The sequence below is a fragment of the Amphibalanus amphitrite genome, unplaced genomic scaffold, assembly GCF_019059575.1.
Source record: "Amphibalanus amphitrite isolate SeventyFive unplaced genomic scaffold, NRLGWU_Aamphi_draft 000120F_arrow, whole genome shotgun sequence".
Classification (NCBI taxonomy): Eukaryota; Metazoa; Arthropoda; class Thecostraca; order Balanomorpha; family Balanidae; genus Amphibalanus; species Amphibalanus amphitrite.
Window position 1 is genome coordinate 662,075 of NW_024881615.1, and position 24,283 is coordinate 686,357.

A 24,283-nucleotide genomic window follows, 5' to 3' on the forward strand; every position below is an offset into this window, starting at 1 on the left:
GTGTAAGTTAGAACATGTATCTAAATGCAATAGCTGCGCAGTATCTGCCTACATTTTTTGAAGTCCAGCTATTCTTTTGGCCTCCATATCAGAATTAAATACATTACTTTTTAATTTTATTTTTAGCTATTTTGCGCAACTTAAATAGATAAGCACGTAGAAAATAATAATAAGTTAAGAAACGCGTGGTAACGTAAGGAAGATGGCGCATTATTTCATTTGTGACGCAGCAGAAACGACCAGTAAAGAAACGAGAACGACAGTTATTTCGGTTTGATTTCAAGTCGGGTTGGGGATGAAATCGTAAATAGATTAGAAGAATAATAAATACCTTAACATATTCATTCTATAAGGCTCAGAATAACTATAAGACACAACTTCAAATCGAAATTAGCATCAAGAAGCCGCAAAATGTGTAACAATCAAGGTAAGTTTGCGTCGGTCTCCACTCTGGCTCTCTTCAACAGTTCTCAACGCCTTGTTGGGGCGCCATCCATAATGTGTTCCAGAATGTCCAACGTTTGTAGTTACAGAAAGTCTGGAAATGCATGGATAATGTGACTGACCTAAGTCAATCCGCTGTTCTGGTGGTTCTGGTCATGTTCTCGAGCAATACGTAAGTCGTTGGTCCGTCGGTTGGTCCGAGCTCATTTTGATTTAGGTTCTAGGGTCGTGAAGTTTTTAGAGAAGATGTGAATTTGAATAAGGGAGGTGCTGAAAGTATCGTCACGACCCGCCGCATTTAACACGAGTTATTCCCAAAGACTGGGGGGGGGGGGGGTCCGTTCAACCCCCTTTACCTAAGTGCGAGGGTTAAGATCGTTCTGCCGGCCTATTAACATGCCTTCCGAGTTCCGATAGAAAGAGGCTGGCGTTCTGATTCTGATCCATAAGCTAGTCTCGGTGCCGGTGGTTCTGGTGATTCTGAATCTGGTGTCAGCCCCCCCCCCCGTACATCACGCTCAACAAATTTCAAGTGTCGCTGACGACCAACTATCACCCGAGGCAGCCGCCCACTTCACTTTTTTGACTTACCTACTGCACTTTCCCAGACTCGGTTGCAATGGGACCTAGACCAAAGTATTATGGGCTGCAACTGCACGCCGGTCATATTTATAGTCACCGTGGCACCGGGCACGCCGTTTATGGTCGCGTCTAACTCTGGTCTCTCCCAATTGGATTGATTGAGACCGCTGTTTGGTTTGAGGGTGGTGATGCAGGGTGCCTTGATCGTCCCATCGTTTCTTCCCGAGAGCGAGCGCCCCAGATCGCTCCTCCAAAAGATTATTCATTGGGCCGAACTTTGACTTCTGTAGCTAGCTGTCACCTCCAGGACTGAGGAGTGCAGAATCGATGGATTTTTGGTGACTCCGACTGCGCCTCCAACTTCCAAAAATCAACTCCGATTCCGGCTCCGACTACGGGGGCAGAATTGTCGCGACTCCGACTTCGTAGCCCTGGCTCAGCATTTGTGACCACGAGCGGAGTGATCTTTCTCTCCTCTGCTCTGAGACATAACAGTCATCTTCGTAACCCAGACTGCCTTCACAGTTCGTTTTAGCCTGCGTCACGCTGGGGGGCGGGGGAGGGCCAGTCTCGAGACTGAGCAGTGAGCACCTACAATATTTTGCAATTTGCAATATCTAGACCAGCATTTTTGCAGATGTCGGTGTCCATAATCGGTGTGAAACACTGTGAAGTATGTTTTGCTGCATCAGCTTTGTATCGGCTGTCCAGACCGTTTCATCGTGGCCGGGTCCTCCCGTATCGTTGCATTGCAGGTGCCATCGCCCCTTCTCAGCCTCTATCCCATAATCTGGTCTGTGTAGACGGCAAACAGGTATCTCGCTGACCCCAGGTGCAATGTTTTGGTACGTCGCGACAACTTTTTAAGTGGCGTTTCAGTTTGTTACACTGCAACTGGCGACCGACGGCTCTGCGGTCTGTAAGCCCCCTCAATCCTCATAGCCCGCTTATCGCAACGTCCTGACCGCCGACTTTCTCCTTATTTAAAAAAAAGATGTGTTCTTTGGAAAGGATTCGGTCGCGCTCTCACTTCTGATCTGTGTCTCGATTGGTAGTATCGTGGAGAAGAGAAGCAATATACGTTTTTGGTAATAATAAATTTTGTTGTTTTAGGTTATGCACTTAACTTGGCATCATTACTGATGAAGTTCAATTATGCTGTGAGAGGTTGAGTGCCGCAGTCTTACTAGTTTGAATTTCCGTTGCATGTACCTATCTGGTCGGGATTGGTTGCGTGGTGGATGACAGCAGCCAACAATTACAAAGCAAACGTTTGTGCTGATTTCAGATAAATTAAAGGTCTTTCCGTCAGTTACAACCTGTTTTTGGTTTTTGCAAGTCATTGTGACTGGTGTCTGCTAACCACATTCCGTTACGCTCGCCGTTGCATCAGTTTCTAGGTGGATATGAATCATGGCCGACATACGTCCACCGACATACGCGAACGGTGAACTTGTGGTTTATCGTTCAATTCATCATCATTCACTCGATCTCCTTCATGTCCTTCTACCCGTCCTTTACACCAACCCTAATCCACTGGATCTAAAGAGATAAGCAAAATATATTGCGATTTGCGAATACTAATAAAGCCAGGGTTTTGGTGTTTGTTTATTTTTCCAACTAAACAAACAAACAAACTGTTCACGAACAATTGTGTTCGCGGACAAATGACGTCATCAGCCAAATTTTGGTAGGGGAAGTTATGGTAATTTGGCCGCGTTTTTTAGAAAACGATGTAACTTAAAATTGACAACACATTTCTGCATTTTCTCAACGCTGGCAGGTGTCGCATTCATTCTAATTTACTGGACAGTGAACTTGAAATGATAGAGTAATTACTTATATTGTAATTGTGACGTATTACAAAGGTCTGCAGGGCGGCCAAATTACCCCACTAGCAGGGTTATTTGGCCGGGGGTGTGGGGCAATTTGGCCGGTGTTAGTTTGAGGCCGAGATTTTTTGTTATAGGCGAGTCAGCTTCGCATTCAGCGATGACGTGTGTCCTACGACGCATCTGACGCATTTCGGAGGTTGACTTAACCAATTACAGGGGTCGAAAATTGTCAAAATAGTGGCTCTATATGCGATCACAGTTTTTTAACGAATAATTTTTGAAGCAATCAAGCTAGGTCAAAACTAAAAGATTCATCGTAATTCTCTCGTCAGTCCGCATCAAAATATATGTGTTGACCTCGAGAGGTCAAGGTCAAAGGTTGACTTAAGGTCACGCTACCTCAAGTCGCTTGACCTCAAGGTCACGTGATTTCAAGGTCATCATGCATATCATTCGATGCGCCTTGACGAGCTGAACACAATGAGACCATTTGCGCGGCTGTATCTTTTTTCTGTTAGGATTTATTAGCAAAAAAAAAAAAAAACGTTTGGTTGTCTTTGATGACGTCACCTGCTCTTACAGCTGTCCAATAGGAAATAAGGCATCAAGGTAGTCAAAGTTGGTCATGAATTATGTCACTTATGGTATAATTGACCATGACAACTCGGCCGTCCCAGCAAAGCGACCCTGAGCCAAGTTGCCCCGGTACTAGCGGGCGTTCCCGAACGTTCATGAACTGTTTGCAAACACGGTAACCAGGGGGTGGATAAGACCACCTCCTAAGCCGTTTTGCTTTTAATCGAGCTAGAACCTTGCATAAAAGTAGGGCGTTTGCGGCGCTACGAGATACAGTGGCTGTTATCCGATTTTAAGGTCTTAGGCTAAACGGTGACCCCTGGGTCAGGTCAAAGTCAAGTGCCCCAAAATAGAAGCTTGTTTTTTTTTTGGTAAATAACTTCGCCACACATGGGGTCAGAGCCGTGATTGTGGCACCATCGTGCCCGTAGGGGCCAGTCGAATGCCATATGCCTACTTTTGTTTGGGTTAGGTCATTTTATATATCGACTTCAGGTCAAGGTCAGATCAGATCAAAGCCACTCGGTTCACAAAACTGCTTGGAGGGTGTTAGGCTGCATATCATTCGATATGGCAGTTCGTTCTGAGTCAGTAGATGACTCAACCGACTCGCTAACTCAATTTGTTCGGGGGTTATTGGCGAAACTCCCAATGCACCTAACAACCTAAGTGACGTCTTATATGACGTCATGCAAGGTCCGAAATGCACAATTTAAGCTTCAGCATTGTAATGTAAGAGCATTATAAATTACGAATCCGTGTGCTTGAGATACGGTTGGCGCATTTTCACATGTAAAACATGCTTTCAACCGTGTGTGTCACTGTATGAGAAAAATAAAGCGAAATATAGGTATATAAGAAACGATTACTTGTTCATGAACGCTCATGAACGTTCACTAACTGCTCATGAACAGAGCATTGCTCGTGAACATGTGACCTTGAATGAAGGACTTCGTTAACTATCAAATAAACAAATAACCATTGTTCACGAACTGTTCACAACAAATATCCAAACATCAAACACTGAATAAATCCGATAGCCCAGTATGTTCGATGGGGCGAGTAAGTGCGAAATGGTAAATAGTCAGGATGAACCAAAAGAGCCGAAATGAGCAATGCCACCAATTACCAAACCAGTATAACGCCTTTTGGGGCGACTAACGGAGCGAGCGAGGGGGTGAGTCTTGCACGTGCGAAATTTCGAGGGGGTACCTCCAACTGACTTGTGCACGGCACCCTACTGACCGGTTTCTAGCGATGTGCCAAATTTGAGCACAATCGGCCCAGCCGTTCTCGAGATCTGGAAGTGGCACCCTGCACGTGCGCACGTGCAAAATGGGTCCCAACTGACTTGTGCACGGCACCCTACTAACTGGTCCCTAATCGTGTACCAAATTTGAGCGCCATCGGTCCAGCCGTTCTCGAGATCTGGAAACGACCCCTGCACGTGCGCACGTGCAGCAGCACCCCAACTCTGGCACATGGATATGCAGTGCCTAGTGGGTGCCTATCTACATGCCAACTTTCAGCGCAATCGGCCAAGTAGTTACCGAGATATTGCAACAATTACAAAACTGACACCTCTTCGTTTTGCACGTGGCACGTGCATAAGGGGTCATCCACATGCATCGGGAATAGTCCAATACTTGGTAGAAGGAATGAAGCTACCCTACAAAATTTACCGCGTGTAAATCGGTCAAGTGGTTGCTGAGATATAAGCCTCGCAAAAGCGTCCGCACGGCCGGCCGGCCGGCCGGCCGGCCGGCCGGCCGGCCGCTCATACTCAGAAATTTCTGTTAATCTAAGGAAAGACTACGCTCGCTTCGCTCGCTCCGTAATCAGTGGCTTGCTGGAGCAAAACAAGCCAAAGTACCAAAAGAATCCATGCCAAAACATAATCAAAGGAAGCCAAATTCAGGCATCGGAATGTGACATCCGAAACAGAGGAAACGAATCGTAATATCGAAACGTCCAAAAGTGCCGAAAACAGATTGAGTCGAATCCACACAAGCGAGATGAGACAACTGGTCGAATCACGCTGGCAGATACCGTGCCACGACCGGGGCATTCCACGTCAAATCGAACAAAAATCGGCTGCTTTGCACCTTACCATCAGCGATTTCATTATAAATTTGTGAGCGAGTTCCTGTGTCGCCCCGGACATTACATTGATGTTTTTTGCACATTCTGACCACAGGTCTTCTAAATATAGGGCATCAAATTTTTACAAAATGTTGCATCTTTATATTTTTGAACGACCATAACTTTGGTTGTACTTGTTTGATTTGAATGAAATAAACCTTACTGTTTAGGTAATTTCTTAAGCATTTGTTTAGAATTGCATCGACTTAAATATATGACCTTGAAATTTGCTTAACTCTGTTCTTAAGCACAAAAATTGAAATAGCAAAAAACACGCCACCTTCGATTTGGCTCATTTTCATATATTTTATTGCCTACCATATTCTTAACAACCTGTGAAAAAATTAGAGTGGGCCATTCATAAGTTTTGAAGAAAATGGCACATATGCAAACGTATGTTAGCACGCGCAGTGGAGGGGGAAGAGTGAATTTCGCCCCACCCCTCCTGTTTTTCGCCAATATCTCATAATATTGATGCGAAATTACTTATGGCTACCTGTCCAGAATTGAATTGCACATCTCATCGTGCAAGCAATAAGAAAATCGGTTCACAACTGTTCTAGTAATAGCGGTGTAAAGTGAACATCCTGTCGCCGCGGCGACGCGGCGACTCGGCAGCCGGCGCCGACCGCTACGCGCCGCCTGAATAATTGTAGACTGTGCCGGGACGGAACGGAACGGTTCCGTCTTTACATCGCGCTCCTTACCGCTGATTACGTTCGATTCGCGTCAAATTTTGTGAGAAGACTAAGAAATGTACAGGCAATCTTATGGTGAAAGAATTCTGAAAATAGGTTGGTAAACAATTGAAATATGAACGTGTAAACACAAAATTGTGACTGCTGCGTTTCCCGCGTCGGCCGATCCCGCCTCAGCCGGCGACATGTTACTCTTAGCAGGACTCTAACTGCCATATTTATTATCGGATTAACTAGAAATTCCCCATACATACTCAAAAATGTATGTTCTTTCGTATAGTGAAGATCAAAAGACGTGAAGATATCGTTGCGTGATAATGTTTTCGTTGAATTTATTTCATGATGCATTTCCACACGGCTCAAAATTCACCGCAAAATACCGTTTGCCTGAGACACTTTTACAATGGAACGTGAATGCTTGACTACGATGACTATGCATTTCCATTCTCGCAGAGTTTGGGATATCACTAATCAGCAATCATTCATTTCAGAAAGTGTACACAAGCAAGCATGTCTTGACTCTGTCTTTCAAGGTTACGCGCGGTTGCGTGATGTTGATGCATGAAAACGGCGTTTGCCGCGAAAGTTATGAATGGCCCACTCCAATTTTTTCACAGATGGTTAGGAACATTGTGACGGACATAATATGTAAAAATTACTCAAATCGAAGGTGGTGTGTTTTTTGCTATTTAAATTTTTCTGTTTTAATTCAAGGTCAAATGCATTTCAAGGTCACTTCAATTTAATTTTATAATTAAAAATCAAAGCCTTAGGTATCAATTGCCTACAAGACCCTGTTAATATCATTTTGATACCAGAAAAGGAACCAGAGTTATAAGCATTTAAAAAATGATGTGTGGCATTTTTGGCTATATTCGATGACCTATATCTCGGCGATACGTTATCAAGTTTCGAAAATATTATACGTAACTCAGTTTTGAACCATGCCCAGTCCGCCTACAAATTTTCAGAAAAATCGAAGGGGATGACGGATTTCGGTGTTTGATTTGACGTGGAATGCCCCGACCATGAAAGTGTTTGTGGGGTGGGCGCCCTTGTCCAGTGATTCAACCAAATGGAGTCTCAAACCAAAAGGACCGCCTAAACCCTCTCAGTCCATCGGCTGAGTGACCGATAGCTACTAGGGCCCAATGCTGCCAATCGTGTAAGATCCGGCAAGGGCTGAATATGGAGCTCAGGTATGTACTTACATGTTGACAGTGTGGCAGATCCCACACCGTTCACTCTCGTCGGCTGCGACACCACAGCTTCCCTGAGCGCCTCTCCCTACACAACCGCGACTCTGAGTGAGCCACCCAAAGAGAATAGAAAGAGAGCCTGGAATGAGAGCCAGAAAGAGAATGTGCGCTACAAAGGGAATGTCCCCCGCCGCTCGAACGCACTCCTCTTATACCGTACGCGCATTTCCCAACGCAAGGCCAGGTCTGAGGTCATGGTCTCGCCAACAGACAACAGTGGTGAGTGGGGCTGGCTGGCCCGCCTCGCGGAGCCGTGTGGACGGTCACAAACTAAACGCATTACGACTATAACATACAAAAATTGTCACCATATGCGAGGGCGGGTTATGCTAGAAACCGCCCTTCATAGGTACGTAATACATGCATGATGCATTCATACATACATCTATAAAATGCATGCATATATACGTAAATATGTACGTGCATACATACAGACATTTATACATACATACGTATACATGCACACATAGTACATACATACATACATACATACATACATACATACATACATACATACATACATACATACATACGGGGGGATGCATACGGGGGAGGGGGCGGGGAGGGAGGAGAGGGAGAGGTGTTACGGCTTCGTAGATAACGTTCATACCAAGGCCCGTAGAACCCGCTAAGAAGTTTCAATCACCATCACATAAACCCGCGCCCCGTGGGGGGGGGGGCGCGAAACGGCCCCTGTCCTTTTCCGAAGGTAACACATAAACGACTGCAGATATCGTCACCAAACTTTCAAGTTTTAGGACGCCTCCGGGCATCAATGTTACACATTGTGACAAAAAAAAATCAAAGGCTATGATAGGCTGGCCACAAATGACGTCAGAATGACGTCATGTTCTGTCATTTTCGACCCCATAAAAGGTTTCGCGGGAAGAGCGGATTCAGATAGAACCTAGCTTTGCCGTGTTATACCTACCTATCTTTACCAGCCATATAAAGATTGAAGTGCGTTGGGAGCACTGCCACTGCCAAATAACACATGATGATTTAAGAATCAGGATTCATCCAGCCGTCTGATAGTCTGATGTTAACCATTTACCTTTGCCTTCACATTTTTACCAGATCTCGCAAGTCCTGATCGGTAGCGGGTAGCACTGCACGCCGTGCACGGTAAAGCCTCCGCGTGCGCCTGGGGTAGTTTTGTGAGTGAGAGCAAAGTCACCCTTACCCTGTTCCCGGGTCTCATAATTCTTCCGAGTCTATGCCAAAGTCCTTGTAACTTGTAAGTTACTTTCGAGATCTGTAAGATTTATTCAGTCTTTTTATATAAAAACTCACTTTTCAGATGTCACGTGGCGGTGAAGTCGCTCCATAGATATAATTAAATCATTATTTGTTTCACAAGCTTACGAAAACGCTGGAAAGCAGTCATGGCATCTCGCTGATGCGCACAAATAGCATCACGGTAATTATTCTGGGTTTGGCAATCTCCAAGCGTTGAGACTCGAGGACGAAGAACTAGGTCATCCTGGCGTTCAGCGCCTGTCCCTCACCGCACCAGAGTGGATGTGTGTTGGGAGAGAGAGGGAGGGAGACAGAGGAGAGAGAGAGAGAGAGAGAGAGAGAGAGAGAGAGAGAGAGAGAGAGAGAGAGAGAAAGAAAGAGAGAGAGAGAGAGAGGGAGAGAAAGAGAGAGAGAGAGGGAGAGAGAGAGGGAGAGAGGGAGAGAGAGAGAGAGAGGGAGAGAGAGAGGGAGAGAGGGAGAGAGAGAGAGAGAGAGGGAGAGAGAGAGGGAGAGACAGAGAGAGAGAGAGAGAGAGAGAGTGGGAGAGAGAGGGAGTGGCAGACAGACAGACAGACAGACAGACAGACAGACAGACAGACAGACAGACAGGCAGGCAGAGCACACCACTCGCTGCTTTTCATTACGTCAGGTGTCTGTGTCTGGAGCTTTGCACCGTCTATCCGAGGCACAACTACGCTTTGTACTTACCATGGGTGCTCCGAAAGGTTTGCACTCCAACATAGCCAGGAACCAACTTTCTTGCGTAGAAACCTTTCTGTTGAAAAATTTAAACTGCAAAATTTTATCTTTTTACCGTGACCTGACCTGATCTAAGTGACCTAACCTGAGCTATATTCGGCTAAAATGGCCTCAGATGAAACAAACGACGCTGAATTCGAAATCTATTGCCGAAATGGATCATGAAACATGTGTCACGTAGGTACCTTACCCATGCATATCAAATTTCCGTGACCTAGACTAACCTAGCCTTGACCTGAAAAATTCGAGGGACCTACAAGCCAAGCTCGGTACCCTCAGGGCGTGTTAGGCATATATTCACAAGTGTGTAGGCCCAAAATGAGCTTGATGTGACTTGTAAGCCGGCGGCCAGAGCCCAAATTGTGAATGGGCCAAAATGCTGATACTTTTTACTTTGACCTGACCTGCGATGTCATTGGTGTCCTCGAGGTCAATAAAATTATAATTGAATAACAGTTTTTCCAGGGCTATCTAACGTCGTCTGAATTTTGACAATCGGGCCAGTGGTTTCGGCGATAGGAGGGGGCTTTGTAGAACCCCCCTCCCCCACTGATCGGCCTTATGAAAAATACCCCAGTCATGCGTGGGTTAATGAACTAGCCTCGTGGCACAAGCACGACGGTAGATGATATTTTTCTAAGCCATGTAGCCACCGAATAAGTTATGTGAGCACTGAGCATGTGGTCGAATCTGGTTGCACTAGTCAACAGCTGGTCGTTGCATCAGCATTTCCGTCTGATGATCTCGTCAGTCTTGTCGTACGCCCGACGATCGTCGAACAAGCTACACAAATCTGAGAACCATCAGTCATCCGACCTACAGCTATCGCGGTGTCCCTGCCATGTCAATGTCCCCCGCGTTTCCCCAGCCCCGGTCACTCGGCCCCAGAGCTTGCACGGCAGTGGGCGGGGCCTACAGCTGACCAATTGGAGGAGGTCCGGTGTCTGCCGGGCCGGAGGCCTCCCAGCCCGGGGCTGCGGCACGGGGCAGTCAGTCGGCGGCGGGTCCCAGCGGGCGGTAGTTGTGGTGGTCTCTGTCGCGTTACTCCCAGGTTAGTTTCTGGTCTAGTGGAGCTGTTTGGGAAGGGTGTGACTGGTGACAGACAAATGTGCAATTATTGGGTTAGCGACACCTTTGTTCGGTAACGGTTTTCCACTTTCTGAGTGCATAGTTTACATGTTACGCTTTCTCAGCCTGCATTCGTTGAATACATGTTCATGGGCTTTTTATTGCATGTATTTAACAAAGTCAAAAATAGATCGCAAAAATGGTTTAGCTCGAACACTGCTTGATATTTCCGGGCCTTCGACCGACACGACGGATTATTAATATTGCCTTGATACAAAACATTAAACAGCCCCATTTGGGCTGTCCATTATGTATAGTTAGGTACAGAAGGTTGAACCCATTGCCCACTTTTCTGGGCGTTCGAAGACGGCGCAGTTACTGTGCTGGCCTCGTGGGGGAGTCGGGAACACAGCGTTTTCCGTCCGGTCTCTGGAAGCCGGTTTCATGCTCGGATGATAATAGCCCCTTATCGCTGCCACCATGCGTCTAATATTGCATGTATGTTGCGTCAGCTCCGACTGAGTCGTCACGAAATTCTTCTTTGGAAACACACTTCCTGTAGGCAGATCGATGTCGGCGTATGTGACGAGCATTTCATTTTGTAATTGCTTGCGTGATCCTCTCCTGCATGCGTGCACCTTACGTCGTCCACCTTACTTTCGTGCACCTTCCACTTATGACTGCGTTTGATATCGTCTTAATTCCCTTGACTGTTATTTCATGCGTGTTTAAAACACTTTGTAATTCTAGTTAGTTATTTCGAATGTAAACATGCTCAATTTCTAAGTAATGAACATTACCTAACATTTGGCGGATGATTGTTGGCAACTGAGGCGGCCCAGTCTAACTACGAAGGTATTGATAGTTTTGCCCAGCTTGTTTCCAACTGCGGTCTGATGAGAAGGTTGGCATCATACCGGGCAACCATATTCCTGGAGGTGGTCAGATTCATCTTGCCTCAATCATTTCATACCCTACATACTCTTCACTCTTGTGTAGAGCGTACTTATCTTACGCTGGTAGCTTACTAAGCTGTTATGTCAGCTCATGCTCGTCAGCTTCACTGATAGTCGTAATCGTTATCCTTGTCATTGATCGCGCTGATCGTCCGGAACTGTTGACACGATCGATCGAGATTACAAGCACTTCAATGGTGCAGAATTGTACCATAAGTGCACTGTGCAGGTTCTTGACCGAAACCCTGTGTTGCGTGCCCAGTATTCGAACCAAATTATGTCCGCCTTCAATGTCCTATAGGTTCAGTGGTGACCCTTTCCGACGGAGATTTTCGGCCTCTATTGGTGCCGACCGCGTCCGGCTAATAGGCATTAATCGATGGTACTCATCTGAGTGACCCCAGACCTCCTACCCGTGCGCCGTTGTACTGCATCAGACGCCAGATTTATCTCGGCACTGCCCCGGTATGGTGCACACCATTGTCCAACTAGCTGAAGTGTTTTGCTTGCGTCCATACCCACCGGCTATCCGTCCCTCCGGCTCCGTCCCCCTCCCCTCCACACAATGCCCCATAATATCTCATTACACCTTCTCTAGTCTCATAAATATGATGCGTTTCCAGGGCCACTGACCTTTAGTTTCTCTATTCCCTTTAATAGTGGGCCTATAATTTCACAAGTATTGCCCTCGTTTGGTCCAATTTCTCCTGAATGGTCGGCAAGTGTCTCCTATTTCCCGTCTGATTTCACTTCATTCGGTACGGCTCAGGAATGAGGAGCGACTGGTCACTGTGTCCCAGTGCTGTGGTCCCGACGACCCGGAGATTACGGCCAAATCCGGTTCCCTGGCTGTGATGAGTATCCGATAAATATCCAGTTTTTGTTTATTCCTATCAAATGTTGTTATTCGCCGGCCCGTATGATTTTTGGTTCCAGGTCCGAGTTCTTGCATAAGTGTGCATAAGTGCACTTATGTGGGGATTGAGCTAGCCCAGAAGATTTGCCAATCGCAATATGTACACTGATTGCGAAATTATTTTCACCGTGGTGTGTCAGTCAGCCATATCTGCATTCAGTGGCAGGTCTTGCAATTTGTTTGTGTGTGTGTGTTTTTTTTTTTTTGGACGTCGCGTGTGCAATTTTATGCTTTTGATAAAGCGTTTCATGTCCCATGTCATGACGCCCTCCTGGCGCGCGACCGACTACCAGCCTGCAGCGCTCCCAGCCTGACATATAAGCCATCATTGAGGCAGACATCGCTGCTCTCGCATTCCGTCGGGCCGGCTGCGTTTTTGTCCCTGGACCGTTCAGTAGCGAGCCGTGCTCGTGTACAGTTTTTGCTACCCGTCTGGCCACTGCCCTCCGACCCCAAGATCAATCACGGAGCATGTCGTCCCTACCACACGCGCCAGATACATTCAGACAGCTCCGTAATCTAATAAAACCGTCTTTTGCCATTCTTGTTTTGCAATATTAAGCCACTTGTCATTGTGACCTGTTTTGAAACTCTGACATCCTTTAGGCCAATGCGTGACCATTTTCCGGGTGATTTATGCCTTGGTACAAGATACGGTTCTTTGATAAAGGACGGTACCTACTCTTCAATTTTGGATGGGGCAAAGATATGACTACATATAGGGTTCTTTGATAAAGGACGGTACTCTTCAATTTTGGATGGGGCAAAGATACGACTACATATAGGCTTCAGAGTACTGATACAGAATTCTCAGGTGATACTGTACGAGTTACGGAAACTTGCCTAGCAAAGTGCATATTCGGATTTATAGCACAGCTTTAGCACTTGGCTCCTATATCTATCGTGTTTACAACTCGGCCCTGCTACCGGGGGTTACTGGTCCGGGGGTTATCAGTGTTATGACGGCGCGGGTTGCGGATGTAATCCCTCGTCTTATTTAGGCGGCACGGCGGCCATCACTGCCAATTTAGTCTGACAGGGCGAGGATTGCCAGTTGCCACCGTAGTAGCTCGTCGCTGCTCTCACTGTCCATGTTTAAAGAAAAGTTGACTACCAACGCAGTGCGGGCGGCTGCGTTATTTTAGCCCTACTCGTTCGCACCGGTATAAATGCTCGGTCGATTTTAGCTGCACGCAGGTGTAGCGAACAAGGCGTAACGGCCCAAATTACTCAGTCAGGAATATTGAGGGGAGTGGAAGAACTGCACGCTGCGTCGTTTTCGTAAAATCAATATTAGGGTGTGGACACTGGACTGTGCGCTGGTACGCAGAGTGCACTGTGCATGTCTGAAGGTAACTGACCCGCAGTATCGTTCGGCGCACCACGTTAACTAGCCCTTATCCTACCCTGGCTGTTAGTCGTGTTTACCGTCCGTCGTTACGCGTGCTGAAGCTGGCTCCGGTCCCTGCTCCAGCTCCACTCCCATATTCCGGCTTGACGGGCGTATATGCTGACTGTGTTTATCCCTTGGTTGTTTCAGCCAACATGGTGCTCCTGGGCGAGGTGTTCCCCAACTTCGAGGCCGAGACCACCGAAGGCCCGATCAAGTTTCACGACTGGCTCGGTGGATCGTGAGTAACTTGTCTCATCTGCGACACTTATTCGCGGCACTCCTCCTTCTCGGAGACGACAGGTCCGGGATTTGAGCCTCTGGTAATAGGACGGTCGCTTTGCGGAACACGTTGCTAATTACCGATCGAGACTCCAACTTATATACCTGGCGTCACCGTGTTTGCCATAGGACCTACTTCAAACAAGCTGTTTGTTCGAACTTTCATCGCATTTACCGAGCATGACTGCTTCATCAGCGCCGTTAGCTTCTTTCTGGCTTATGTATTTTCCAGTAGGTACTTGTTCACCGTCCACTGCAACAGAGCAAACAGCCCTAACCTTTTCTCGTTCAGTGACGCTGCTGTCCACCCTGTCACAGGTGGGGTATTTTGTTCTCCCACCCCGCCGACTTCACCCCCGTCTGCACCACGGAGCTCGGGGCCGCCGCACAGCTGGCCCCCGAGTTCGCCAAACGTGGCGTCAAGATGATCGCCGTCTCCTGCGATCCAGTGCAGTCGCACAAGTAAGCCGCCGTCCACTGTGTGAGGTGGGAGAGTGAAGAGTGTTTTGGTTTGTGGGGAGGGCACTGAGCCAGGTATGTGTGGTCTGGTGGGTGGAAGTTATGGCATAATTTGCGGTAGTTTGTGCGACGTAACCAAGATGCTATTTTTGGAAGCGAGCTCGACAGCTCACTGCCACTAGGTTTCGCATGCATTTGTGACTTACGAAACATGTGCTTGTTTTGTTGGTTCGGTATCAATTTTGCTACCCAAAGGGTAATATGTGACTGCCAGCGAATTCGTTTGTGAAAGTTTATGGGAAATGGATTTGCATTACAAAGGCGCATTTGTTACACAACCCTATTGCGTAGTTTGGATGCTGCCATGCATGTCCGTTTGCCCTTGATGACGCTGCGTCGTTCACCAATGGCGACCATAACTGTTGTGTTATTGACGGCTGCAGCGTGAGACCGACGACTGAATGACATACGAGCGATAGCGTCGGCGTGCCTACGTCGCATGACTGCACCGCTGCTAACTATGACTCGCTCGGCCTGTCCACTGTCCAGTGTCCACCACCCGCCCGTCCCGTCGTATGTCCACGTGCTGTGCTGCGCAGGTGTGGGAACCAAGGATGAACAAAAATTGCTGGCTTGCTCTCATCCCCGTAATCGGTAGAGGCCGAAATGTTCTCCGGCTATTCGGCATGCAGATGTTTCGCTTATCCTCATGGCTTCCCCGCTTCAGCAACTCATACCCCCCCCCCCTCCCTCCGCTCCTCAGGGACTGGATCAAAGACATCGAGGCGTACAACCACCTGGCCGGCGCGTTCCCGTACCCGATTATTGCCGACGAGGAGCGGCGCCTGGCGGTGCAGCTGGGCATGCTCGACTCTGACGAGCGCACCGCCGAGGGACTCTGCCTGACGGCGCGCGCCGTGTTCGTCGTCGGGCCCGACAACCGACTGAAGCTGTCCATCCTGTACCCGGCCACCACCGGACGCAACTTCCAGTGAGTCGAGCTGCTGTAGTGGCGAGCCTGAAGTCGGGCAGTCGAGGTTTTAGCGTGAGGCATAGACTTAGCGGATTATACTGGTCTGACTACTTATGATAGTTGCATGCGGTGATGTTATTTTAGCATTGCCTGGGATGTAATTATGTCGCTCTCGTCGGTGCGCTCAGGGTCGTGTTGTGGTTTATTTTGCTCATCGCCTAGCGATGCGTCAGAGCCCTCATCAATCGGTCTGTATTTGCAGCGGAGGGTTGACGTTGCATCCTAATGACCGCCGTGTCAACATAGCATCAGTGCGGTTTACATTTGAGGTCATGATGTTATCCAAACACCGGATGCCTTTTGCGTCACCCTGCACCTCATCAGACGGTGGCTACATATTTCTAAGAGGAAGTTGAGACATTCAGTCCGCGTGTTTTGTAATAACTGTTGCCCCATCGAACTTTCTGCCTAGTCATGCAGAAAGTCATGTCGAGAGCTCTACCGTATTATCATTGTGCACGTTTTCCCGATGGTGAACACTGAACCGTCGTGCACGTGCATGTTGATCGCGGTTTGTTGCTGCAGAGGAGTCCGGTTTGGAGCCTGGCAAAGCGAGTCGCCGAGAATTGAATATCTGATGGGCCGCTATTACATAACAATAGGCTCACCTTGGGAGAGATGTCATGTCTCTCGCTCATAAGCTTATCTCAAGGAAGCATTCTGATGTTTTTTTAGGCGTATGCGGTGCACTGTAAGAAATTTATAAATATGTTTTTTTCTGCCATGTGTCTGAATATGACCGTAAAACGTCTACCGTACTGATTTCCATGCACTTCCGATAATCATTACGCGAGACATGGCCATGTAAACTTCGGACTGTAACCATTTGTTGATGAATTTTCATCCGAGCTTACTCACTCAGTGCCTGACGTGCCATTTTGACTGTGCGTTTCAGTGAGATTCTGAGGGCGATCGACTCACTGCAGTTGACAGCTCAGAAGAAGGTGGCCACCCCGGTCAACTGGAAGGTGAGAGAGCCAACATAACATCGTCATCAAACCTGGACGATACAGACGTGAACGTTTTCCCAGCAACATGTCAAAAAGCGGGCAGTTTTGTCCGCACCCGCCAACTATCCAGAAATCACTCTGAGTGAGGTGTAGACCGGTTAGAGCAGCTGGGCTTTACCAGTCTCCCGTTAGTGACGCCGCCGACCATGACTGGCAAAGATCGGAGCGGCGTGCAGGAAATAATACTCAGTCCGGTGAAACGGAGAGTCGCGTCGCCACTCCGGAAAGGTCGGTCTGATTTTGCCAGTCATCGCCGCTGGAAAACCGGCCGTCCTTTTGTCCGCCGGCGAACCGGCCGTTTCTGCAGCTGCGGAATAGAGCCGCGGAGGGGACGGGACGGGGCTGTGATAGGGGTCCGTGGGACTGGGACCAGGCTGGGGCGGACGGCCGGGCCGACTTATGTGGACCGGCGGATGCAGAGGTGTAGCGTCTCAAAGGAAACAGTTCACTTTCCTGAAATTAGTATTTTGCTATGGATTTACGATTTTTTATGCTCAAAATGATCAGAAAATAAAATAAAACCTTTTTGTAAAAACAATTATTTTCTATATTTTAATATAGGACGAACTATATTCTATGTAAAATAATGTTTGACGCGGAAGCTTATTACGCGTTGACCAATCATATTGCGTAGTTCAAACCTACGCATGCTGCATTAGCTGTAAGCAGCATGCTCATTGGCTGACGATGATGTGGCTGCATTCCTGTGCAAGGCACACATTCCTCTGCAAGGCACTCTTTTCGGAACGAGAAATGGAATATCTTCGTCTAGGGTGATCGTTGAGCCGTAAAAGCTCCTGATTTGTGCTAGTCTCAGCTCAAGCTACGAAACTGCTATTCCAGTTCAAAATCCCATGTTAAAAGTGAACTATTTCCTTTAAGATCTAGTTATCTTAGAAGCTGAGCTACTACCAATGCTCACCGGGTTCTGAAATTCGGCAATGTTTTGATTTTCGACATTATGACGCTGGTTGTCCTAAAATGTTGGGAATGCCGAGCCGACGGGCCAACCGTAAATAACTAACGATTACTTCTTTGGAACCGGCCTGACGTGCAACTGCGACGTTGCATTATTGCATAACTGCAACGCAGCGCTACTACGCTGGACGGTCTGGGACGGAATGCAACTGTGAAACTGTTTTTTCTCTCTATAAGTTGTTACGTTCCTTATTTCTATCATTGCTACGGTTGGGATTACTGTTGGTAGCGTGGCGTGCCGAAGTTAACCGTGACGTTTAAAAGGTAGCGTTTGTTTGAGCTTCCGAGCTGCTCTATGTTACGTTTGCCAAGTTCGGTGCCGTTCAGTTCAGTTCGCCGTTCATTCTCTCCCCCACCATTTGTCCCACAACAGACTGTGCAAGTTTTCAAGGTAATTATTTACATGCGCACACATTATTACACTGGTCACGGCTATATACAAAGCCCCAATAAGGGCCGCACCCTTCTACTTAGTACTTACATGGCTGCAGTGCGTAGGTATGAGGGACGCACAACGCGCACGGGCAGTCGACTCCAACACGTAGCTCCCGAGGAGCGCGAAGAGAGCGAGATCACTGCGGGACTCAGCTTATATACCGCGCCTCCGGCGGTTGGCATTTGCCTCGGGCGCGGCACGCAAGGCTAGTCCCGCAGGACAGAGCGCACAGAACATGGCAGGGCAGAACAGGACAGAGCAGAACAGTGCAGAGCAGAACAGTGCAGAGCAGAACGAGGAAGTAGATGGTGCCGCCGACTCGACCTAGTAACGGTCCGTCCGGCCGCCGGCCTGCCCTGATTGCTGCCCAGAGGGGTTGTTGTTGTTCCCCTCCAAGTGACAGGCGGCGCCGAACGGTGGGAGTCGGCCGGCCAGGTGATCGTAACAGGTAATGAAGAAGATGAGCTCGCAGGGGCGGTGCCAGGTGGCCCGGCTGGGTCCACCCGCGCCGGCGGAGGCACCTGGGTCTCATGGACTCTCCGCTGGTCGCGCTGCTGCGCCGCTCCGTGGTTTCGCCGCGCCGCGTCCTCCCCTGCGGATGTTTGCGCGGCCCAGCGCGGCCGCTGCCGCATTCCGCCCCCGGCCTCCAGCAATGCGGGGCGGAAGGGATGGTTCTACGCCCATCAGCTGGTGGGGTGACGATGCGGTCGCGTAGCGGTCCGCCGGGTCCGGCGGCAGCCACGGCCTGGCCGCGTTGGAGGGAAAAGTTTCCCACATCCCTCCGATGAATATAGATGACAGAGCGATTCCGAACTCCGGGTAGATCTGTGGGTCATAGAGTACCTGTCAAATCCTGGACATGTTGATATTTCAACTGAATTGGGAGATCCAAAACTCAGTTTAGCTCTGCCCCGGGTACTGCTTCCACTAGTCATTTAATTATGGTTTAGTATTTCTTACTGCGTTACTGCGTTGCTGTCGCTTTGGTACTGCATGACATGCGTTACGTCCTCGTCATTTTACATTTACAAAACAAATGGCCATTTGGAACCAAAGTGGAAACTAGGATTTAAACTTGGTCGTGAGAGGAGCGGAATGGCGTCAATCAGTCGAGCCTCAGTAATAACTGGTTATGACTTTGCTTAATTTTGGGTATTGGCTTCTTGTGCCTTTGAATGTGCGAGTAGCGCTCTCAGCTCTGCCGTATATTCGCATCCTTATCCCAAACTCGGACAATTAAACACAAAGTATCGGCTTCTTGCCTTGCCACGTTAACAAACGTTTCACTGGATTCTAGTCCTTAAGCATTGTACAACTTATATGTATATTAATGTAATTTTTGGGCGACTCCGTGACGTCCCATCACTGATGCCATTTTAGTGACAGCCGAGCATCTCTGTCCCGAGCGTAATTGACCGTCCCATTTGTTGGACTACACAAGACTGCCGGTGTGCAGGTGCCAGTACCATTGTGCTTGGACAGTTTGCCATGACTTTGTGACCCTTTTAGCCCGCTAATGGTGACCTTCCAGACAGTGATAGCTCACTCTGACGCGAACTCCTCCTATCTGCAATGGAGTCGACCCATGTTGAAGACGGAGACCACCGCTGTGGACGCCGATGGGTTTCACTGCTGTAGGGTCCCAAAGAGCGAGCAGCAGGTGTGCACTTTGTGCTGCCTGGGCTGTCTTTGCAACCCTTTGGCGCTTGGCTATCTGCCACTGCAAGTAGGTATTGCAACTAGAGCCGACGCTCCATACACCGGACAGCTGTGAGTCATGATATCGCGGGAGGCTGAGCTTGCTCAGAACATCGTTGCTCAAATCTCGTCATTTTTAAACGGCCAGGGATGGACATTGCCGCGGAATTGATCTAGTTGTTCAAATATGCTTGTTTCGATAGAGCTGTACTTTTATGACCGTTACCTGGCGTTCTAGTTAGTCTCGGCAGTTCAGCGTTCGGATGCAATTATTGGCCTTCTGGCAGCGCTCACTCTTATTCATGGCACTCCATTTAGACTGACTGAAAAAAGACATTGACTTCGCCGGAAGGCATAGGTATGCAGACGGTATTTGGTAAAATAAATGTGCTGTACCTACCTTGGACAAGGTTAGGAGCAAATAGGCCACCACGTCCTTTACATTCATTAACAACATCATAGTCCTCTAGGCAAAATGATTCAACACATTTAATCACATTTCTGTTACGGTAACTTTAGCAGCTAATGCACTGTACCCTTGCATCTGACCACTTGATTGGCCGATGTTGCAACGCTTGCATGTTTGGCAGTAAGCAATATTAAACCATCAAGAACGTTTTAGACACTTGCGACTTGCGAGCCCTACAGTCTGTTACCTACCTGCGTACTTGTTTCTCCGCTAACGATAGCCGTGCTAAGGCACTGGAATCAATATCCACTGGAATGTCTGTTCGCCTTATAAACACATTTATACACTTGAAGCCATGTACCATCGTACTGGGGCGCAAACTGATTGCTAATGCTATCCTTACTTTACTCCCAACTCAGTTTCCTCAGGGCAAGGCCATATAGGTCTTCAGGGACTATAACGGTCAGGGGGTCTCCTATCCGTTGAGACCTCGTGGGCTGCCGCCGCCTCCTCTCTTGGGGGACCTGTGGAGTCAGCTCGGTCACTACCACCTGTGGCTCTGCGTCCGAGGAGGACGAATAGTCCTCCCGGAGCTGCGGCTCCTCCACCGCCTCCAGCCCGTTCTCATTCCGAGGCTGGCGTCTCCAGCAGCGGTCTCGCATCATGACCAACGCGTGGTCCGGTAATGCTCTGGAAGAAACTGTCATCCTATTATTTCCCATGGTCAGTGTTCCCCGTTCGCAGTTTCCGGGTTTCCGGTTCGGTCATTGTGCTGAAAGCCCTAAATAAGAAACGAGTAGCGTTATGGACACACGGCCTCTACCCCCGAACCAACCCATCTCTAGTCGGGTATTGACTCACACAGGACGATTGTTTATGCCCACTTCGCTCTGATGGGCTGCAGTCCCAATCAGGCGTGGAGCAGCGCTTCACCCCACACAACGTTTGGCCCGAAGCCGCGCTTGGCCTACCGCTCAGTTGATGGGCTTTTGGGGCGTGTACACTTTGCAATATGAGACGGCAGCCGGTCCCTCATAAATAATCGTCCCGGGTCACTGGTAGGGCAATCGCGACTTCGATAAGTGCGAATTCCATCGCTCACCTCAAAACTCGTTGCTTTCAGCACAAAGCACGAATGGACCCGAGAAACCTCAGTGATGACGCGGAAAGAACACCTGGACATACACTGTCCTCAGAGGTACCCCTCAGCCCCACACTCAATTTGGCCACGCCCATCCTCCGTCCCTACACCAATCAGACAGAGCGGAGGGCAGGGCCTAATTGCCGCGGGACCGCCGCGAGCCGGCGCTGGCACCCCACGGTGACTGACCGCGAGGGCCGAGCCGCCCGCCTGGCCCACTGGCCGGGACAGCTGGGGGAGATGAACCACTGCGAACATGAACGGCCCGATACCTACATACATGACTTACATTTAAAGGGAAAACAAAATCACAATCTAAGAAATATATTGCAAAAAAAACGTTGGGTTCGCCGCCCTGTTTGGAGCGGAACCGACAATAAATTAATTAGCTCGCCTTAGGCGTGCTTAAAATAAAACAAGTCAGTTTTAAATCCCACCGCTGTCACCACTGTGAAACTGTTTTTTCTCTCTATAAGTTGTTACGTTCCTTATTTCTATCATTGCTACGGTTGGGATTACTGTTGGTAGCGTGGCGTGCCGAAGTTAACCGTGACGTTTAAAAGGTAGCGTTTGTTTGAGCTTCCGAGCTGCTCTATGTTACGTTTGCCAAGTTCGGTGCCGTTCAGTTCAGTTCGCCGTTCATTCTCTCCCCCACCATTTGTCCCACAACAGACTGTGCAAGTTTTCAAGGTAATTATTTACATGCGCACACATTATTACACTGGTCACGGCTATATACAAAGCCCCAATAAGGGCCGCACCCTTCTACTTAGTACTTACATGGCTGCAGTGCGTAGGTATGAGGGACGCACAACGCGCACGGGCAGTCGACTCCAACACGTAGCTCCCGAGGAGCGCGAAGAGAGCGAGATCACTGCGGGACTCAGCTTATATACCGCGCCTCCGGCGGTTGGCATTTGCCTCGGGCGCGGCACGCAAGGCTAGTCCCGCAGGACAGAGCGCACAGAACATGGCAGGGCAGAACAGGACAGAGCAGAACAGTGCAGAGCAGAACAGTGCAGAGCAGAACGAGGAAGTAGATGGTGCCGCCGACTCGACCTAGTAACGGTCCGTCCGGCCGCCGGCCTGCCCTGATTGCTGCCCAGAGGGGTTGTTGTTGTTCCCCTCCAAGTGACAGGCGGCGCCGAACGGTGGGAGTCGGCCGGCCAGGTGATCGTAACAGGTAATGAAGAAGATGAGCTCGCAGGGGCGGTGCCAGGTGGCCCGGCTGGGTCCACCCGCGCCGGCGGAGGCACCTGGGTCTCATGGACTCTCCGCTGGTCGCGCTGCTGCGCCGCTCCGTGGTTTCGCCGCGCCGCGTCCTCCCCTGCGGATGTTTGCGCGGCCCAGCGCGGCCGCTGCCGCATTCCGCCCCCGGCCTCCAGCAATGCGGGGCGGAAGGGATGGTTCTACGCCCATCAGCTGGTGGGGTGACGATGCGGTCGCGTAGCGGTCCGCCGGGTCCGGCGGCAGCCACGGCCTGGCCGCGTTGGAGGGAAAAGTTTCCCACACAACTGCCGCATCAATGTTCTTGATATAGCGGTTATGTTTGCTTTCAACGCTATTTTTAGCTCCATTGAGAGTGACGCACTGGAGGCATCAGCCGGCTTCGAGCTGACATATGAGCTGTCAGCGGTGTCGAGTGACGGGTGACCGTATCGGTTTCACCCCAGTCATCACATTACAACCGCGAGCCGCAGCCCACCCCTGCCTCGGCCGGCCCTACTGCGTCTCGGGTCGTTCCGATTCCTTATCAGAGACCCTTTCCGTGAGTCCATGGCTGGCCGGCCACGAGGGAGTCGGCTCCGAGTCCATGGCCGGCCAGTGGCCACGAGGGAGTCGGCTCCGAGTCCATGGCTGGCCGGCCACGAGGGAGTCGGCTCCCACAGTCCGCCGGCAGTCGCCGCGCCGTCTGACCTTGGGTTGCCCGCAGCTGGCGGCGGCGGCCGGCCCGCGTGGGGCAGTGACCCGCTGGGGCGGCGGTGCACCTCGGACCTGTGGAACGGGGAACGTTGGGCAGCGGGGGAAATGAATGACGCCAGGCGACACCGACTTATCCGATGCAGTGGGACATTATCATGCAGGCCGCACTTTAATCCGTTGTATTTGCTCAATCCACTCTCACTTACTGCTGCAGTCGGTTCTGAGTGACGGAGAAAGTGAGCGCCCGTAGCGTCTCACCGGTCTCCCATGTGTTTCCAGGCCGGCGATAAGTGCATGGTGCTGCCATCTATCAGCGAGGACGACGCCAAAAAGCTGTTCCCAGCCGGTGTCGAGGTGCACGAGGTGCCTTCAGGCAAGAAGTACATCCGCACCACGCCGCAGCCGCAGTGATCCGACGGGCCGGCGCCGCGCTGCGCACCAGTCCCGGCCGGACAGGTGCGGCGGCCGCGCCCCCTCCCGCCGGGACTGCTGACGTGTCAGAGGGGGCGGGGCAGCCCGGAGGACTTCGTGTGTGATTGCACCTGTTTTGTAACGCGGCTTATGGGCACGGTCGCTTTCTATTCCTCATTGTGATATTGTTGCGGGCTCTAATAAACATGCCTCCTCGGTCATCGCTGTGATGGAACGATTATCGAATATCGAGCAATGATAAACAAAGCATGGTCCGCGAAGACCTGTCCGGTGGATGTAGAATGGGCGCAGGCTGTAGGCCTGTACCTGTACGGCCTGTAGGGACAGGGAGAGAGGCCACAAGGCTGAATAATGCAAATCACTTAACATTTAATTACCATTGGCCGGGGAATACCCGAAACAGGCTAATCGCGGGCAGAGTGGCTCAGGAGTGGCTGACCTTGGGCCGCAAAGGCACGCGGCACGCGGCTACCAACCGAAGTTTTCCGCCGCTTGAGGGCGTTGACATTTGTGGCGTGCCGGCTCCAGTCTGCTGTGTTGTCCGCGGCGAGGAGGAAAGTGAATGACCGACGCGGGGGTCATCGTTTCTATGTTGCGCCATAGGGAAGGCTTTTTGGG

At 49.7% G+C, this 24,283-nt stretch overlaps 1 protein-coding gene and 1 long non-coding RNA gene across 3 annotated transcripts; one reads left to right on the forward strand and one right to left on the reverse strand.

Annotated features, from left to right (window-relative positions):
* The first annotated feature begins 70 nt into the window (after window positions 1-70).
* On the forward strand, window positions 71-23,865 carry LOC122381447 (peroxiredoxin-6-like). 2 transcript variants are annotated; one of them, XM_043365610.1, is made up of 6 exons: window positions 71-427; window positions 14,015-14,105; window positions 14,465-14,608; window positions 15,369-15,596; window positions 16,534-16,606; window positions 23,513-23,865. In XM_043365610.1, exons 1-6 carry the CDS (start codon window positions 412-414, stop codon window positions 23,642-23,644), a joined length of 684 nt encoding a protein of 227 aa, XP_043221545.1. In that variant the 5' UTR covers window positions 71-411; the 3' UTR covers window positions 23,645-23,865. The 2 variants fall into 2 exon arrangements, with proteins under 2 accessions (XP_043221545.1, XP_043221546.1); XM_043365611.1 differs by lacking the exon at window positions 71-427 and adding an exon at window positions 10,503-10,585.
* LOC122381449 lies at window positions 18,006-22,816 on the reverse strand. Its single transcript, XR_006256527.1, has 2 exons — window positions 21,272-22,816; window positions 18,006-18,887 (listed from the first exon to the last, which is right to left on the reverse strand). It is a non-coding gene; the product is annotated as an uncharacterized LOC122381449 (long non-coding RNA).
* Window positions 23,866-24,283: the final 418 nt, after the last annotated feature.

Excerpts from the sequence above, each read along its gene's own strand:
- LOC122381447 (XM_043365610.1), top strand. Across the intron at positions 14,609-15,368 it reads GATCCAGTGCAGTCGCACAA|GGACTGGATCAAAGACATCG; the intron begins GTAAGCCGCCGT and ends TCCGCTCCTCAG. Across the intron at positions 16,607-23,512 it reads CCACCCCGGTCAACTGGAAG|GCCGGCGATAAGTGCATGGT; the intron begins GTGAGAGAGCCA and ends ATGTGTTTCCAG.